The 20,051-nt window shown below is 39.4% G+C and overlaps 1 protein-coding gene across 2 annotated transcripts in view; it reads right to left on the bottom strand.

Moving 5' to 3' along the window:
* Positions 1 to 20,051, bottom strand: part of SPTLC1 (serine palmitoyltransferase long chain base subunit 1) — a 65,473-nt gene that overhangs the window by 31,291 nt on the left and 14,131 nt on the right. For both annotated transcript variants that reach the window (XM_052644972.1, XM_052644973.1), the window contains exons 4-6: positions 13,313 to 13,406; positions 12,347 to 12,419; positions 3,353 to 3,485 (exon numbers count right to left, since the gene is read on the bottom strand). In XM_052644972.1, coding sequence (XP_052500932.1) covers positions 3,353 to 3,485; positions 12,347 to 12,419; positions 13,313 to 13,406 — 300 coding nt within the window. The remainder of the gene's footprint in view (positions 1 to 3,352; positions 3,486 to 12,346; positions 12,420 to 13,312; positions 13,407 to 20,051) is intronic.

Raw genomic sequence — 20,051 nt, 5'->3', positions numbered from 1 at the left:
AGATCAGGCCTGGGTGTTCTTTGGAAGGAATGATGCTAAAGCTGAAACTCCAATACTGTGGCCACCTCATGCAAAGAGTTGACTCATTGGAAAATATCTGATGCTGGGAGGGATTGGGGGCAGGAGGAGAAGGGGACAACAGAGGATGAGATGGCTGAATGGTATCACCAACTCGATGGATATGAATTTGAGCGAACTCCAGGAGTTGGTGATAGACAGGGAGGCCTGGCGTGCTGCAATTCATGGGGTCGCAAAGAGTCAGACTCACTGTGCGACTGAACTGAACTGAACTAACTGATAGAACATATTCCAAAAGAGACCACATCACAGGCCACAAAACTAACAAATTTACATTTTCCAAAGGTTTGGGAAACGAACAACAAAATTCTACATAACCTATGGGTCAAAGAGAGTATTAAGGAAAATAAAATCCAAGGAACTACATGAAAATGAAAATAAATACATCAAATTCATGGAACACAACTATAGCATGACGAGGTAAATTCATAACACCAACACGTTAGAAAAAAAGAAAAGCCTCAAGTTAGCAATTGAAGTTCCCACTTTAAGAATCTAGAAGGAATAAGATAAACTCAAAATGAGGAGACAAGAAATACAACAGAAATCAGCAGAAATGAAAAGAAAAATACACTGTACAAAAAAAAAAAAATCTATGAAACAGAGTTGATATTTTTTTTAAAGATCAATAGAATTGACAAATTTCTAACAAAAATGACAAAAAAAGAGAATAGACAAAAATTACCAGTCAGAAAGGAAATGGGCTTCTAGACATTCGAAGGATAATAAAGGTATATCACATTAGAAGGATAAGAAAGGAATACCACAAAGTATGCTATACATATAAATTTGATGATTCAGAAGAAATGGACCAATTCCTTGAAAAACACTAACTAACAAAGCAAACAAACTCCAGGCTCAATTGTTTTTACTGGAGAATTCTAACAAATGTTTATAGAATTTCTCCAGAAAATACTACAAGAGGAGAGAACACTTTCAAATTGACTTCAGAAAGTATTATTCTGATGCCAAGATTGCTGCTGCTGCTGCTAAGTTGCTTCAGTCATGTCTGACTCTGTGCGATACCACAGACAGCAGCCCACCAGGCTCCTCTGTTCACAGGATTCTCCAGGCAAGAATACTAGAGTGGGCTGCCGTTTCCTTCTCCTATGCCAAGACTAACAAAGTCTAAAAACAGTTAAGTATGGCTAGTTATCAGGGATATTTAAACTAAAACCACAAAGAGGTATCTTTATACACCTACAGAATGGCTACAACAAAAAATAGTGACAACACCAAATGCGGCTGAGGATGTCAGAAAAACTAGATCACTTGTACACTGTTGACAGAAATATGAAATAATGTACCACTCTGGAAAACTTTTTTTAAAAGTTTCTTAAAAAATGAAATATGTAACACTGCATGACCAGCAACTGTACTGTTTGGTCTATATTTCAAAGAAATAATAACTTAAGCTCACAGAGAAACCTATACGTGAATATTTATTGCATCTTTACTTGTAATAGTCCCAAACTAAAAACAACTCTGATGTCCTTAAGAGGTGAATGGTTCAAACAAACTTTGGTGTATCCATACTATGGAATGTGGCTCAGCAATCAAAAGGAACAAACTCCTGTTTTACATAACAACTCTGAAGAATCTCTGGAGAATTCATTCAAAATGAAAAAAGGCAATCCTCAAATATTACCTACTATAAGATTACATTTGTACAGCAATCTTGAAATGATGAAATTACAGAATGGGAGAAGAGAGTAGTGGCTGCCAGGGGTTTAAAGAGAAAACAGGGTAGAAGGAACATGGGTGTGATAACACCAGGGATTATCTTGACTTTATCAGTGTCTACATTCCAGTTTGAAACTGTATTACAGTTTTGCAAGAGATGACCTTTGGAGAAGACTAGGTAAAGGGTCCAGAAAAATCTCTGCATTTCTTACAGGTGTACGTAAAGCCACAATTATCTCAACATGAAGCATTTCATTAGAAAAGGGGACATAAAGTAACAGAAAGATAAAGTAACAAGGAAAGACTTAAGTATATGAACAACCATTGCTCTGAGATCTGTAGACAAAGCATTTCACGGTTTACTACAAAAGAAAGAAAATGAAACCTCGAGCATATTGCCTATGACAGAGGATGAGATGGCTGGATGGCATCACCGACTCAATGGACGTGAGTTTGAATGAACTCCGAGACAGGGAGTGATGGACAGGGAGGCCTGGCGTGCTGCTATTCATGGGGTCGCAAAGAGTCGGACACGACTCAGCGACTGAACTGAACTGAATGAATTTATCAAAAACAATTCATTAAACTACTTACTAAATAAATAAATTTTTACCTCCAGTGTTCCTACCTTCAAACAGATTTCAGGTGGAATATTTAAAATTATGTACAAGGAAATAATTAAGTTGTCTAATGATGTACTAGAAATTTAAGTTCTAAGACACCAAGCATAAAACTTGAAAGTGAATTTAGACTAGGTATCCCAGCAACTAAACCAAAAGGACAATATAGTATTTATTATCTGACAAAGGAAGCATACAAGTTCAACTGTTAACTGTAAGCTTTTTCTAGACTTTAAGCTCAAAAATGAATTTATGGGGCGGTACTTGTACAAAGCAATACTGGATGACACTGTAGTTGTAACTATGCTTTATTAAAAATCTAGTCCCTAGTTGGGGACTTTCTTAACTTTCCAGAAGCAAACATACATGGACACTGGACGTGTGGTATTGCTGCTTACCATAGAGGGGAGGAGGAGAGTGAGGGCTGGCAGAGCCCAGGCAGCAGGTTACAGGCAGCGTCAAAAGTACCTGCCGCTAGTCCAAGCCTCTGTTATCTTCTGCGTAGATTACTAAATAACTTTTAATTTTAGGTCTCAGACTGACTTTTGCTTCCTCTTTAACACTGTAGCCAGAATTTGGTTTTGTCACACTTCACTTAAAGCTTCCATTGTTCATAAAAATAGAGACACAAGTCCTTATGAGTCCCCCAACTCATGACTTCAGTGTTCTAAACAAGCCACGGAGCAAGATCAGCAGAGACCAAGAGTTGCAGCAAGGGCGCTGAGAAGTGGAGTGACTTTAGCAGGGAGTGTGAGTGGGTTATGATCACAGACTCACAAGGACACCATGCTCTCTGGAGCTGCACAGGGAAGGCAGAAGGCTGGCCCCTTCTGCCAGAAGTTTGACCTTCTCAATGTTAAAAAAAAAAATCAATATTTTAGGTAGATGATCTCTAACAGAGACATTTTCTAGGAAGGCCAATATTATTTCCAAAGGAATTTTGATGAGAAATGTAGGTAAAGGTTACTTACACAAACACAATGTCCCCTCTCTTAGAGTAAGCAGGAATAGCACTGGCTATAGTGGCAAATCCATATGAGTATATTATGGCTTCTTCTGTCTTCATAAATTTTGCTAGGCGGTCTTCTAAATCCAAGTGCACATCTAGTTCAAGAGTAAAAAGTTAAATGGTTAAAAGGTCTTTTAATTCTTTTTCTTTGACTAAAGAAGAAAGAAAATAACATAGGCAGTTTAGTTATTAATAGTCACCTTGTGGTCAAATGTAATTGTTTTTAGTTACAAGTTCTACAATATCTACTAAGATAATTCCAGGCCCAAACTATTTCTATACTCTGTGAACTGAGTCAGCTACTCATTTGTCCATAAATATGTGACTGAGATGGCTCTGACTCTGGGTTTTACTTTCATATCACTCTAGCAGTAAGATTTCAAGGCCCTGTCACTTTGCCTGCTTTAACTTCTCTCAGTCAACAATGCTGAGGTGTTATTAACGTACATTATTAATGCCTTTTCGCATTTTAGCGGAAGTGACCAAACCAGGCATGAAGACAACCATCAACCAGCTTTTAAAAGGAAAAGAAATACAAAAGCAAAGTCGTTAAAAGGAACTCCACACACACTGCATTGAGAGGGAGACTTTCTCAACTATGGTGGTCACTCTGCTGACAGTTTGTGTCAGCATTTATTGGTGGCACCTGCCATTACACTGTAGGACTGAGTTTCTGTCCAAATTTTCTTTTTAACAGTACTGGTGAATTCAAATGTAGAATACAAAGAGAAATACAGCCCTTTTATGGAAGCAGCTTAGGAAGAATGTTGATATAATTATAGGGATAAACTGTAATTATTAAACTGTTTTTTTCCTTCTCTCTTACATCACGGTTGCATATAGCCTTTCACCTTTCTAGGCCCTCAGATGAAAAGACCAGCGATATCTGGAATAAACATTATCCTGACTGGCTTTGAACTGGAAAACTTTAAGGTATCTTGAAGCATTACCCGAGAGCAGAAAAATTTTTTTTAACTTCCTTTAGCTCTTTTAACTACAGCAGGACCCAAGCCTGAAGAACTAGATCAGCATTTTACCCATGCCCTGTGCAAGGAGAACTCAGAAGCTGATACAGGGAAGATGCAGCCAGGCCCCTCTAGCCTTGTAGTTTCAAGAGAAAGAGGACGACCTCAGAGGAGTAAAGGCAGACTTTCAGACAGAGCTGGGGTACGTCCACAGAGAGGAACTCAGAAGCGTAGGCAGTGGCAGAGCACCTAGATGTTCCCCAGTAAGGGGTGAAGAAGGCCGATGGCCCAGCAGAACCCTCCCTTCAGCCTAGATGTCAAGGACCTGTAGGTGGGAGCATCACACCAAGAGGCCCCTTCAGCATCAGCCTTCCCTGCAGTATGCCCCTCCCCACCAGAGGCATTCCTGGTGAGAAAGGGGAGAAGGAAAAGACCTGAAGGACTGAGATATACAAAAGAAACAACTTAATCCAGCCCACGGTAAGGGACAGGGACCTAGTTAACTATAAAGCTTCCATCACCTTCCAGGGAGGGTAAGTTCAGCAATAGGAATAAACCACTTTTTAGAACATTTGACTAAAGTGTCTAAACTCTGTAAACCCACTTACTGATATATCAGAGGCAAGCTAATCTTATTGCAATGCCTTTTAATTAATAAGAGACAAAATTGAGAATTATAAAAGATACAACTTCACAAAGGACTACATTTTAAAAAGGAGATGAGGGATGTCTAACAATCTCAGTTAATTCAACTGTTAATTAAACATTTAGTAAGTGTCACATAAAGATACTCTGATAAGCACTGGGTCAAGGAGAAATCAGGGCTCCTGCCACTTGACAACGGAGAAGGCAATGGCACCCCACCCCAGTACTCTTGCCTGGAAAATCCCATGGACGGAGGAGCCTGGTAGGGGTTGCGAAGAGTCGGACACGACTGAGCGACTTCACTTTCACTTTTCACTTTTATGCATCGGAGAAGGAAATGGCAACCCACTCCAGCGTTCTTGCCTGGAGAATACCAGGGACAGGGGAGCCTGGTGGGCTGCTGTCTGTGGGGTTGCAGAGAGTCAGACACGACTGAAGCGACTTAGCAGCAGCAGCAGCAGCAGCCACTTGACAAAGTGAGACAGCTAAGAGAGGCATCTGGCAGTTCTCAACGGAGAATCTGAGCCTACAGGGGAGACAAAAGACTAAGCTGTGCCTTCGGCCTCCTAGTCTGAAGCACCTGGGTCCCTTCTACACTCAGAACTGCAACACCTCCATAGTGACTTCTGACTAAAGGCAGAGGTCCCTCAATCACGAACTGAAGGCTGCAGGGGTGGGAGCCAGTCATTGAGCGAGAGATGAGACAACACAGAGGGTCCAAACTAAATCCCAATTTGATGGCCAGAGAGGTACAGTGAGGAATTAGAAAATTCAGCAGCAACATCTGAAAAATAAAATAAATCAAAGTCTACTTCATTCATAGACTTCTTAAAGGATGATACAGAATTGTGAAAATGAACTATTTACCCCATTCTAATCAAGCAATGATTTAAAAACAATCTAGGTATGCTTCTGCCCATTTATCAGTTTAAAAGTATACCAATATAGCCTGAAAGTGAAAGTCACTCAGTAGTGTGCAACTCTCTGCAACCCCATGGACTTATACATTATACAGTCCATGGAATTCTTCAGGCCAGAATACTGGAGTGGGTAGCCTTTCCCTTCTCCAGGAGATCTTTCCAACCTATAGATAGAACCCAGGTCTCCTGCACTGCAGGCAGATTCTTTACCAGCTGAGCCACAAGGGGAAGCCCAAGAATACTGGAGTGGATAGCCTATCCCTCCTCCAGCAGATCTTTCTGACGCATGAATCGAACTGGGGTCTCCTGCATTGCAGGTGGATTCTTTACCAACTGAGCTATCAGGGAAGCACTCCCATATAGACTATTACATAAAAAATACATGAAATATCACTTGATTTCCATTACCAATCAAATAGTTTTTATAAACTGATACTTTAATTAGATCAATATTAAATAAACATGAGATTTCACAATAACAAGGTCTAGAAAGATTCATCCCGGTTGATCAAAATGGTACCAAAGGAGTGCTTAGCTTTTCAAGCATCAAACCTGTGATAGCAACACCACCAAGTCTACAGACTTGATTTTGCTCCTGCTTGCCCGCCATTCTATAAGGTATGTTGCCATGGAAAGGTTTCAAAAACCTGACAAGAACAAGGAAAGCAGAAAAGCACCAGACATCTAGCTTTCTCCATGCGGTTGAGCACAAGCATGTCTCAGGTGTGCCTTCCTTCTCCTCTTTGTTAGTGTCCTCTGAGCACCTTCCCTACACAAAGACCCCCACCACTCCACTGCCTCTCATTTCTGATGAGATGAGAGGGCAGGTCCCACGTAGGAGGCCTCCTTCAAATTACAATGCTACCTCTAAACCGGGCATTATCTATGGCAAATCTCAACAATTTAGCTAGCAGAAGTACTATCCAAGTCACAGTGAAATGCTTTCATTCATTATCTCCATTTCAAAAAGAAAAAAGATGCTGTGGATACAGACAAACTCTCTGCCAGCCACAAAAAGGGATTTAAAATCATTCTGTAGATCTAAATGATTCTCTTCATTGATTAGCAATAAAACAAATAAAAATAAATAAAACAAACACATCTTGGCTCTGCTTTAAGGGTTTAGAGTTAGTAACTCAGTTGATAAAAAAATTATGTTAATACTCTCATCACACATACTCATAACCATTTTTATGTCATTACCATGAAGTAGTAAGAAGAATCTTTCTACAATAAGTCAGTGTTTACTGGTTCTTGTCTAGTCCCAGAAGCTTAAATAAGACAGGCCTTTTCTCCTCCTAACTAAAAACACTGGGCTTTAGCTGACGTCAGCCTTGCAAAGCAGGTTTTGTGACAGGTGAACAAGGATAGCTATGTAACTTCTTTTTATGTATGATATTACTCTGCAATGAAGAAATTTTCAACAAAAGGGTGAGGGAGGCAGCAAACAGAAAAAACTGCCAGGGCATGTTCTTTGACTCTGGATGTCTATCTTCTGTGTGTATGATCCATTTCAACAATTAGATTCATAGATTTGCATGGGGCATTCTTTAATTCACTGCTAGGAAACAATATGGCAGGCAAGAGGCTATGGCAGGAGGTGACCAGAAGGCCTCCGTGTCCTCTCAGCACTTGCTGCTCTTTCTGGCACTTGCTCCCTCACCAGAATGTAACAGATGGGAGGCAAGGCTAGGGTAAGATGCCCCACACCAAGCACAGAGCCTGGCCATGTGGTCATCACAGGGGCTCAGATCTGGGCTCCCTCACTGCCTGCTGTGAACCCCAGACAGGCCTAAAACTGTTCCGTCCCTCTCAGGTCCTTCCTCTGTCAAATGGCAACAGCTGTACCTACCTGAAAGGACTGTTAGGAGAACCGCAAGAGTTAATGCTCATAAACACTCAGAATAACGCCTGGCATGGAAAAAGCAGTATACTGTGTGTTTGTTCAACTAAATTAATATTTGTAGAATAAAAGAAAATGCTTTCTTCTTTTAAAAGGAAATATCAGATATGTTATCTTCTAATGAAGCTATCTAAATCCTGGATATCCAAATATAAGGGCTATCTTATATTAAAGCCACTTGGTTCAATTTCCTATTTATCAGAATAAAAGGAGGTTTTATGGCCAAGTTCTAGTTTGTTGTTCAGAGGAAAAACCATAAAATTGCCAACTTTAAAACAGTTTAAAAACAACCTACTATATTTTCTCTTTTATCTCCATATTTTTATGTTACATACTTTTTTTAAATATCTGAGACTTGAACAATTTTTCTTAAAAGTACAAATATCACATATGTACTCATTAGAACACAAAAACAGTGCTGAATGTTTTCCAGAATGCTTTCACATGCAGTATTTTTTCACAAACAGTATCTTATGTGATTCTTACCAAAATGTTCTAAGTTGCACAAAGATCATTCCCTGCCTACACTGAGAAGACTACAATCCCATGACTGGTAGAAGGAAGTGGCAGATCTAGGAATTTTATGACCAAATGCTTTTCCTACTAAAACATGCAGTCAAGATGCTACAACAGAGAAAAAATATCTTTAAAATAAACAAATGAACAGTTCTTTACTACTGGCTCTAAAACACAACAAAATGTCACTATCTCTCACAATGAAACCCTGCCAGTAACTGTCTTTTGATTTAGTTTAAGACCATAGAGCCAAGTATGTATTATATATGTAAGGCAGACCCCAGGCCTGAGGAATAAACAAATAAATGAGATCTGAATGCATTACAAACAAAATAAAAAGGTTCAACAAGAGCAATTATCAAAGGCACTGGGACCACATTAGCCTTAGAGAAAAGGAAGGCTCCACAACTTGATAACACCATTTGACTGATTCTAAAATACACATTAAAACAATAAGATGAGAAGGTGGAAAAATCTCTGATTCACATGGTCCTTTACTATATAAGACAATTTGCTGGGCCTTTAGGAGCCAGGTAAACATTTAGCCTAAGAAACTAGAAGAATTTTAATTCAATTCTCAATTTTCTTTTTTCTGTATTAATCATCTAGTATCACCTAATTTTACTATCAAACAATAAGCGGAAAATGTTTTAATAAGGACATTTGCTTTTCCAATATGTGATTTTCATTCATTACTTGAAATGTTGAGAAAAGAGCTAAAACAGGCAACATTTTCTTCACTGAAAATAGATGCCTCAATGATCCTTTCAGGAAAAAGACAAAATTAAAAACAACCTTTTGCTGGGCCAGGGAAAGAGACCCTAGTCTCACAAACGCACAAGCTACTAAAATGAAAGGAAAGAGGTCTTCACTTCTGCTTTAATGCTTGGTACAAAGGGTTAATGTACCCTAAATATTCAGAGTAATTTAACTGTAGAAGGTATTTTAGAGATTCAAAATATAGCCTTAGCAGATCTCAGGTAGCTTCCCTGAACTTACCTACACTGAAATTTCAAGGTAATGTAATACAACTACAATAATTTAAGTGATCGGTCCCAGAATAAGGAAAAACATAGAAAATATCCTATTGAAAAAACAAAAAGTAAAAATACATGCAATATACATATAAAGGAAGGAAAAAAGACGATAAGCAAGCATGGATAACTGCTGAAAAGGAACAAAGCAAGTTAACAGGAAGGACAATATACTCAGAAAACATTACACGTTACTCCAGGCTGTAGGTTTGGTGTCTTATTACAAAACCATCACACGGCAAATTAACCTTCAATCTTTGTCCAGATACCACAGTCTGTTTGAAGCTTGAACTACAATAGGATAAGAATGATACTTGTGAGTGGGTGTGTGCTGTTATTTAGTCATGTCCAGCTCTTTGAGACTCCATGGACTGTAGCCCACCAGGCTCCTCTGTCCAATGGGTTGCCATTTCCTACTCCATGTCTCCTGCATTTCCTGCACTGGCAGGCAGATTCTTTACCACTGTGCCTGCCACCTGGGAAGCCCAAGAAAGACACAGTGACAAATAAAGTAGTTCACAAAAGAGCTGATAACACAACTATGTGTTTAGTACATTCAGACATATGAGAGATTAAATTTAAAACAAACTTGAACAGCATACTACGTATATATGGTATGCTATCATTTTTGTAAAACTGGGGTGAAAAAGTATGAAAGTGGTTTGCATACACTGAAAAAAAGTCTCTGGAAGAATTAACAAACTACTGACAGTAGCTGTCTTTTCTGGGAGGCAGAATGACAGTAGGGAGAAGACTTCACTATCTTTTTAAACCTTTTTGAGATTTATATCATGGACTGAATTATTCAATCAAGAAAATTAATTTAGGGTTTTATGAAAAGTGAAATAAGTCAGATAGAGAAAGACAAACACCGTATGATCTCACTTATATGTGAACTCAAAAAAACAAGCAAACAAACCACAATGAAAACAGACTCATAGAGAAGAAATATGTGGCTGCCAAAGGGAAAGGGGATGAGGAGTGGGGAGAATTAGGTACAGATTAAGAGGTACAAACGTCCCATTATAAAATAAATAAGCAATGGGGATGTAATATATAGCATAGGGTATATGGCCAATAATATTGTAATAACTTTAGGGACAGACGGTTGCTAGACTTGTCATGGTGATCATTTCATAATGTATGCAAGTGTCAAATCACTATACACTTGAAACTAACAATATTTTTTGTCAACTATATTGCAATTTAAAAATTAATCTAAAAATCATTAAAGATTCCCCACACACATACACACAAATCTGGAAGCACACAGCATCATATTATGCATATTTCAGGTGATTCAAATGAAAAATTAGGCGATTATAACATATTTCCACAGTTCTAGGAAAATTGGTCTTAAAGATTTGAAACTTTTTTTTCACTAAATTTTACAATAAATCTCTTATTGGTCTTCTCAGATAACTCTCCAGCAAGAGTCAAGGCCACACAGGCAAATAAAATCTGCTAGAAAGAGAGGCTTTTAAGAAAGCAAATTCTTTACCCCAGCAAGCAGATCATGGAAAGAAAGGCTTGTTGATCAGATTACAACAAATAAACCTGTAAAAACAAGAAGTGCCTTTTCTAGTGTTCTAATTCTTATCAAGGAAATAATACCCTACCAATAAAAAGCAGGCAAACAACTCATGTTTGCATTAGGCTAGAAGAAAGAGGGAGGCTCTGATCTAAGCTCTTTAAAGTCTTTGATCTTCCCATTCTGACTGCCAATCAAGAAACTTGTTTTCTAGTTTTAGGGTTGAAATTAATTAGCAGTGTGACCATGAGGAAGTCACTTAACCTCTCTGAGCTTTCTAGTTCTCTTCTGAATAGCTTGGATGCAGGAATACAAGATTTTAAAGATCCTGTCCAGCTGCAGGATTCTTGGACACCAACTCCCATCATCTGTTTCCAATACAAATAATTCAACCACTAAACTAGCTAAGGGATAAAGAAAGGTGCTCCCTTAAATAAAAACATCTTAACTGCAGAAGTAAAACAAAAAGCACAGACCAAGGAATGAAAATGGGCAGAGAAGACAAAAGAGACTTCCTTCCCTGGCCTCTTTCCCCAGCCTCTGACATTTCACAAACCAGAATGTTGTTTCCAGTAGTATACTCACTTGAACAATTATATAACAACATTTCTGAAATTTTCAGAAGCAAAGAATATACATTTAACAAAAACCACCATAAAATTCCAAGGTCTTCTTTGATGACTCTGATTTAGGGAGTTCACTGTGTTTGAAATCATACTCATCCTAACATGTAGTTAATCCATCCCCAGGTCATCCACACATAAGGAAATCAATGATCCTTCATCTTCATTCCAGAAAGAAAAGGGCTATACAGTTGATCACTGCCCTCCATACCCCCAATCTGTTCTCACCTTGCTCCTGGCATGTGGTGGCTGCCCAGCTAGGGCAACTTCCCAGTCCCTCTGCTGGAAGCATGATCCGGGTTATGTTTTCACCAAAGGAATGTGGGCAGAATGATGAGCAATACCACCTGCCCACCCAAACGGGCACAGCAGCCCTGCACTCCTGCTCCCCCATACTCATCATTTGGCTACAGCCACGCAGACAAGGAAGGTGCTCCAACAGCAACAATACAGGGAAGATTTGGGTTCGTGCACCACTATAAAGAGCAGAGCCATTCAAACCAGATGCTTCCCGTTACAAATGTCATGCACGGCAGACAGTCTCCTCACACCACTGTCTCTTGGGGCAAATGCAACAAGAGCTCAGTCTTCATCCTACTGAGATAGTGCGCCTTAGGTACCCATGGCCCTTCAACACAAGGGACAGTCAGCCTAAGATCAACATGTCTGCCGCCAATGGTCTCAAACACAAAATCTTCTAGAAAGTTCACCAGCTTATTACCACAACTAATTAAGGATACCTTTTCCAAGGAGTTTTGAAATCAGATTGGATCTTAATTGTTGAAAGCAGTAGTCTAAAAAATATGACAGAAAACATACCAAATGTGCCATAAAATCCTCTAGGTCCACAAGTTCCCACACCATACTTCTTTAGAGATGCCAAAGCTGCTGCCTTTGTGGAAAAAAATATATATATTATAATAATTTATCCTTAAGAATTCAAATATGAAATTTTCTTTTTTTTACCCACATAGCTCACATAGCTCTCCAGTTGCCTGGTTTTTCCTCCTTTATAAGAACTAAGACAATTCTGACAGGATATAAAGAAAGGAGGGATGGAAAGATTAAGGCATATGACTAAGAACATGGAAAAGTTATATTAGCTTGACCATTAAAACCTGGTTGTTAGTCACTCAGTCCTGTTTGACTCTTTGCGACCCCATGGACTGTAGCCTACCAGGCTCCTCAGTCCATAGGATTTTCCAGGCAAGCGTACCACAGTGGGTTGCCATTTCCTTCTCCAGGGGATCTTCCCAACCCAGGGATCGAACCCAGGTCTCCTGCATTGTAGGCAGATGCTTTACTGTCTGAAAACCTGGTTAACTCAATGCATTCGCACTTTTGGCATTCTGGGCATAAGTTTTACCTCAAAGTTCATGGATATGAACTTGTACAAACTTTGGGAGATGGTGAGGGGCAGGGAGGCATGGCGTGCTACAGTCCAAAGGGTTGCATAGAGTCAGACATAACTGGGTGACTGAACAACTTTCCTCAAAAAATGTTTACTGGCCCACAATCCCAAAAGGAGATGAAGCAGTTTCCTGGACACACCTCCAGCTATTACCAGGTTTGGTTCATATAGTTCTCTGGCTGTCACCTAACACTAAACCCCATTAGGACACTCCTGCCTTCCCTTGTTGAAAACTAGGTTACAGCTCTGTCAAGAAAGAATAATGATAAACATTTACATAGCCCTTTCAGATAATCTGCATTTGTCTCTTATTTTATGCCCAGTTGCTTAAGCCAGTCATGTTATCTGTCCACTTCAGCATATATGCTACCTACCTTGAGCCTAGGGTTATCCAACAATCCAAGAAAATTGAATGAAGCAAAGTTTATACATTCTTTTCCATTCACCACAATGTTATGGCTTGGAGGGCTGGGGAAAGAGACAAGAGTGGTATACTTCAGTCATTTGTGTTGCAGGACACACATTATTATACTGTCTCAGAGAGCGAAGGGGAGAGGACACACAAGTGTTGTCATTCTACTCTGTCTGCATACTCCTATTTGCATACTCCTATCTCTCTTTTTATTCTTAAAAAGTAAAATCAGAAAATGGTATATTAAAAATCAGATAATTGGTTATTAATTCTACTCTTAATAGGCCCCTCTATATTACTTAAAATAAGGTGAGCTAAAATTTCAAGATTTTGGATAGATGAATGGCAAACCTTTGCTTGGTTTTGAAACTCACTTAAGTTGCTAAATAAAGTACCTCAGGAAAATATAGAAACATTAAGATCAAAGGCATGAAGAGACAGAGCGAGTCACACTCTTACAGACAAGCGTTTAAAAGTATGTGTTATCTACAGGAAGCCACCACAAGAATAAGTGAGCTATGGCCCCCGTTTCTAAAGTTAATGCTGAAATGCTATTTCAAATGAATTCCCACCCCTCCACAAAGGGGTAAAATAAGAGTGCCTGGTTGCACAGAGCATGAATCTGAGTTCAGCTGAATAGGAGATGGGCTCTTACTCAGACAACCTGTTGTCCTCTGCTGAAAAGTACTCGAGCTACAAGTCATGCTTTAAAAATGTGGGCTAAACTATGGGACATGAGCTATTAAAGGGTGTGATTAATGGATCACAGCCAGCCTACTTCACCTAAAGAAAATAATAAGAATAAAGACTAGAATGGAATAGAAATGTACCACACAGGGCCAGGGAAAGGACAGTGGCATGGAACTGATTGTGTTTCACAAACTCACTGCTCTGTCACTGGGCTGTTCTGTAAAATGTACTGCGGCCAGAAAAGATGAGGGAACACCACTATCACAAGTATATTCTAACAGAACTGGTTTTCTATGAAAAAATGCTGGGAAACCAGGGAAGGAAAGGAATGACTACTAGAAGTAAATTAACAAAAGCAGATGAACTCATACAAGACTCAGTGCCAAGAACAGCTGTAGAGCCAGTCAGGCAGACTCTGTCTGCATTGTGGCTACTGATGGCTTCAGAAACTCAGGGGTGTTACTTGGCCTCCATGAGCCTCAGTTTCTTCATCTATAAAGTGGGGTGAGAAGCTATGGCTCAACTTGTCATTACAAACAGTGCTCATAACTATCTTCTTCTTTCTTCTCTATGGCTTCAAGGGCTTTTTCTCTTTCAAATCATCCACTATGATTCTAAATCCACTATGTTACTTGTTTTCCCAATTCCTAGGACTTCTTTAGTTTCACAGAACTGAAGTTTCATAAAATTTCCTGAGGTGGTGGAGCTGGCACACACAAAAACATGAAAAACCAAAATATCCATGTAGACAAGGGCTGCACACAATAATCTCAAACATTCCAGAACGGAGGGCAGAATCAGTAACATGAAAGGACCCACTCACTGACCTTAAGAGAGCCTCCCAGAGAGGCAGGAGGCAGATGGGACTTAATGTGGAGACAGAGATACTGGCAGCAGTCATTTTTGGGAGACCATCATATATGGCAATACTGGTGCTGACAAGTGCCATTTTGGAATTCTCACTCTAGCTTATTAGCACTGAAACTGAGCTCTGTCTACCAGCCAGTCAGCACTAGTACTGGGAAATGCCAGGCCAAGGGACCAGATGGGCAGAAACAGAGTTCCACCTATTAGCAGGCAGGCTTGTCATAGGACCCCATGAGCTGCAGGAACCCCAAGACTAAACCTGCCCACCAACACTAGGTAAACACTAGCTCTGGGGCTCCTGGTCTTCAGTCCGCTACTTCGTAACCTGGGCCCACCCACCAGTAGGTTGGCACCAGGACTGGGACTCCACTAGCCATGTAGCCAGCTGTGCAGGATCTGAACATGCCCATCAGGGGCCAACAACTTCTGCACAACTTCTGCGGTAACCAACTAGACCAAGGACCAGCCACGGCTACCAAGTAAGTATCCATAGGAGTCAGTCCACTGAAACAGAGTCACACACAGGGCATACTCAGAAGCTGTAGCTCTGGTGACCAGATGGAAGTATGCTGTTGCAAGTTTAAAGCAATACAAGACTGACTATCTCAAGAAACAAAAAATCCCTCAAATAAACGACAACCTTACACTTAAAGGAGCCAGAAAAAGAACAAGCAAACTCTGAAGTTAGTAGAAGGAATAAAATGTCACACACACAAAAATCGCAGAAATTTCACACAAAAAGGACATTACAGACCAGTATCATTGATGAACATAGACGCAAAAATCCTCAACAAAATATCAGCAAGCTGAATTAAACAGTACATTAAAAGGATCATACACCATGATCAAGTGAAATGTATCCCAAGGATGCAAGGATGATTCAATATCCAAAAATCTATCAACATGATCTATCATATTAACAAACTAAAGAATAAAAATCATGACCATCTTAACAAGGAGACAAAGTTTTGACAAAATTTAACATGCATTTATGATAAAAACTCTCAACAAAGTGAGTACAGACAGAACATACCTCAACATAATAAAGTTCACACAGAGCAAGCCCACAGCTAATATACTCAACTGTGAAAAACTGAAAGCATTTCCTCTAAGATTAGGAACAAGACAAGGATGAGCAAGGGATCTAAATAGATATTTTTCCAAAGGAAACATACAGATGGCTAATAGGCACAAAGATACTCAACATCACTAATCATCAGGAAAATACAAAACAATGATGAAATACCACCTCACACCTGTCAGGAATAATTATCATCAAAAAGACAACAAATGTTGGCAAGGATGTGAAGAAATAGGAATGCACTATTTGTGGGAATGTAAATTGGTGCAGCCACTATGGAAGACAGCATGGAATCACCTCATCAGCAAATATTTTCCACACTCATGTTTATCTCAGCATTATTTACAATAGCTCAGATTCAAAAGCAATCTGAGTGCCCATCAGTCTGGATAAAGAAGATGTAATATATGTGTATGTACGCATGTGCGTGTGTGTGTGTGCGTGCACACACACACACACAAAGGAGTATTACTTAGCCAAAAAAAGAGAACAAAATCTTGTCACTTGTGAGAACATGAATAGATCTACAGGGTATTATGATGCTGAGTGGAGTAAGTCAGAGAAAGACAAATATGTATGATTTCACTTACATGTGGAATCTGAAAAACAAAACAAATAAACAAACAAAACAGAAGCAGTCACAGAGAAGCAGAGTCACAGCCAGAGGGAAGGGAGGGTGGAGGAATGAGAAAAAATGAGTGAGGAAGGTACAAAGGTACAAATTTTCAATTATAAAATAAATGAGTCACGGATATGAAATGTACAGTGGGGGATTATAGTTAATGATTATTGTAGTATCTTTGTATGGTGATAAATGGTAATTCGATTCATCATTGTGATCATTCTGAGATGTATAAAAAAAAAAAATCACCATGTTGTATACCAGGAACTAACATAGTGTTTTAAGTCAATCATACTTCAAAAAGAAACAAACTCATAGGAAAAGAGATCAGATTTGTGGTTACCAGAGGCAGGTTAGGGAGAGGGGGTATTGGATTAAGGTGATCAAAAGGTACAAACTCCCAGGTATAAGGTAATTAAGTACTGGGGATGTAACGAGCTCCCTGGTGGCTCAGATCATAAAGGATCTGCCTGTAATGCACGTACAACATGACAAATAACATTAACACTGATGTTAAATTATATATGAATATTGGTGAGACTAAAACTTGTTTTCCTCAGAAGGAAAAAAAAAAATTGCTATATAATTTTGAATCTGTATGAGATGATGTATGTTCACTAAACTTAATGTGGTAATCAATTCATGATCTATGTAAGTCAAATCATTATGCTGTACACCTAAACCTTATATAGTGCTATATGTCAAGTATATCTTAATAAAACCAAAAAAAATTATTTTCTAATTTTTAAAAGATACTTTATTGGTAACAAATGACAACCATCATCTGACAACACAGTTCAGTTCAGTTCAGTTCAGTCACTCAGCCGTGTCCGACTCTTTGCGACCCCATGAATTGCAGCACACCAGGCCTCCCTGTCCATCACCAACTCCTGGAGTCCATTCAAAGCCATGTCATGCCATCCAGCCATCTCATCCTCTGTTGTCCCCTTCTCCTCCTGCCCCCAATCCCTCCCATCATCAGAGTCTTTTCCAATGAGTCAACTCTTCACATGAAGTGGCCAAAGTACTGGAGTTTCAGCTTTAGCATCATTCCTTCCAAAGAACACCCATTGCCACAAACTTTTAATCTGTAAAAAATGCAGTATCTATGGGAGTGCAATGGAATTCCCAGGTGGTAGAGTGGTAAAGAATCCGCCTGCCAATGCAGGAGACACATGAGATGTGGGTTTGATCCCTGGGTTGGGAAGATCCCCTGGAGTAGGAAACAGCAACCTGCTCCAATATTCTTCCCTGGAAAATTCCATAGACAGAGGAGCCTGGTAGGCTACAGTCCATGGGGTCACAAAGAGTTGGACATGACTGACCGCGTACACACACACACACACACACACACACACACACACACAGGAGGACAACAAAGCAAAGCACAATAAAATGAGATATGCCTATATATAAATACCTGCAAACAACAGCAGCTGCACCCACTACTAAGTTATACATATTTTGTTCTAAATGGGAAAAAATATAATTGAATAACCATATACAAAGGTGAATTCCAGGCATTTTGAAAGCCTAAAGAGTACTCTGAAAAAGATAACAGAAGAAAAATTAGGAAGTCTTTGTGACCTTGGAAGAGGAAATGATTTCTAGAGCAAGTCTCCAAACACAAACCATGAGGCTAAAATGGATGGATATGACCAAGTCAAAACTAAGAATTTTGGTTCAATGAAGATACCACAGACAAAACTAAGAGATGGGTGATAGAAATTTGTTGTATTTCATGAATCCAAGATGGCATTTTTATTGTATTTTATCTACCACTATCATTTTCGACTGTATTTTATCTACCACTAAGGAAGAAAGACATGGCCAATTAAAATGTAATGACAGTTTTCTTATTATATGTGTTTCAGGTTATATTTAATGAAAAGGCATTCCTGACACAGATTTTTGTCATTCTACTTTCGCACCTATGTATGGAAAAATACAAACAAGATGAATCAGTTAAGACATTCCTAACTTTTAGTCACCAGTTCTGACTGACTGCTCCCTGCTACATCATGGATTTTACAGGTATTCACACTCTGTGCTAACGGGAGTATCCTGGTAGTGCTTAGGAGGATGCTCCACTATCATCTCTGAGATTACCTGACAAGTCAGTATCACCCATTCCTAAATTTCGTGCTGGAACTTTCCTATGGACTAAACTTCTAATTTAATCTTTCCTCAGTTGAATCACGTGTTTCTAGAAAGTAAGCTCTTATTATCCAAGCACAGCAGGAATTTGACAAAGGAATGCTCAAAGCAGGAGTCCCAACAGCCTCTGTTCATCCGTCTGGAGGAATGTGAGCATTTCCCCTTGCATCAGCTGTCTTATACAACTTATGGCCACGTAACTTAACTGAGGTGTTGGCAGTGAGTATAGCCATGATCAAGTTCATCAGTGCTAAGAAATGATACCACCCCAACTGCCCCCAGGTAAGAATGACTCTCAGCAGCTATAAGATTCATATCCATTTTAGAGATATTAAAATAGAAAGAAAAAAAAGTTTCTTAGAATCATTGTAATAAATCACTACACAGTAACTAACCAAGAATTAAAATCTACACAATATTGGGGATTCCTGATAATTGAAAGGTAGGCTGGGAATTAGGTAGAAAAAGAAGTAGAAGATACTAGGAGGCATTCACAGAAGGGAAAAGCCCCAACAGCTAATAAGTAGCTAAAAATATACTTAATGGCTCAAATAATCAGAGAAATGCAAAATAAAACAATGTCGTCCAGGAATTGGATACCAAAGCAACAGTTAGAACTGGACATGGAACAACAGACTGGTTCCAAATAAGAAAAGGAGTACGTCAAGGCTGTATATTGTCACCCTGCTTATTTAACTTATATGCAGAGTACATCATGAGAAACGCTGGGCTGGAAGAAGCACAGGCTGGAATCAAGTTGCCGGGAGAAATATCAATAACCTCAGAAATGCAGATGACACCACCCTTATGGCAGAAAGTGAAGGGGAACTAAAAAGCCTCTTGATGAAAGTGAAAGAGGACGGTGAAAAAGTTGGCTTAAAGCTCAACATATAGAAAACTAAGATCATGGCATGTGGTCCCATCACGTCATGGGAAATAGATGGGGAAACAGTGGAAATAGTGTCAAATTTTATTTTTGGGGGCTCCAAAATCACTGCAGATGGTGATTGCAGCCATGAAATTAAAAGACGCTTATTCCTTGGACGGAAAGTTATGACCAACCTAGATAGCATATTAAAAAGTAGAGACATTATTTTGCCAACAAAGGTTCGTCTAGTCAAGGTTATGGTTTTTCCAGTGGTCACGTATGGATGTGAGAGTTGGACTGTGAAGAAAGCTGAGCGCCAAAGAATTGATGCTTTTGAACTGTGGTGTTGCAGAAGACTCTTGAGAGTCCCTTGGACTGCAAGGAGATCCAACCAGTCCATTCTAAAGGAGATCAGT

Source organism: Budorcas taxicolor, chromosome 8 (assembly GCF_023091745.1).
Source record: "Budorcas taxicolor isolate Tak-1 chromosome 8, Takin1.1, whole genome shotgun sequence".
Classification (NCBI taxonomy): domain Eukaryota; kingdom Metazoa; phylum Chordata; class Mammalia; order Artiodactyla; family Bovidae; genus Budorcas; species Budorcas taxicolor.
The sequence above is the reverse complement of the archived record's forward strand: the minus strand, read 5'-3'. Positions and strand labels throughout refer to the sequence as shown.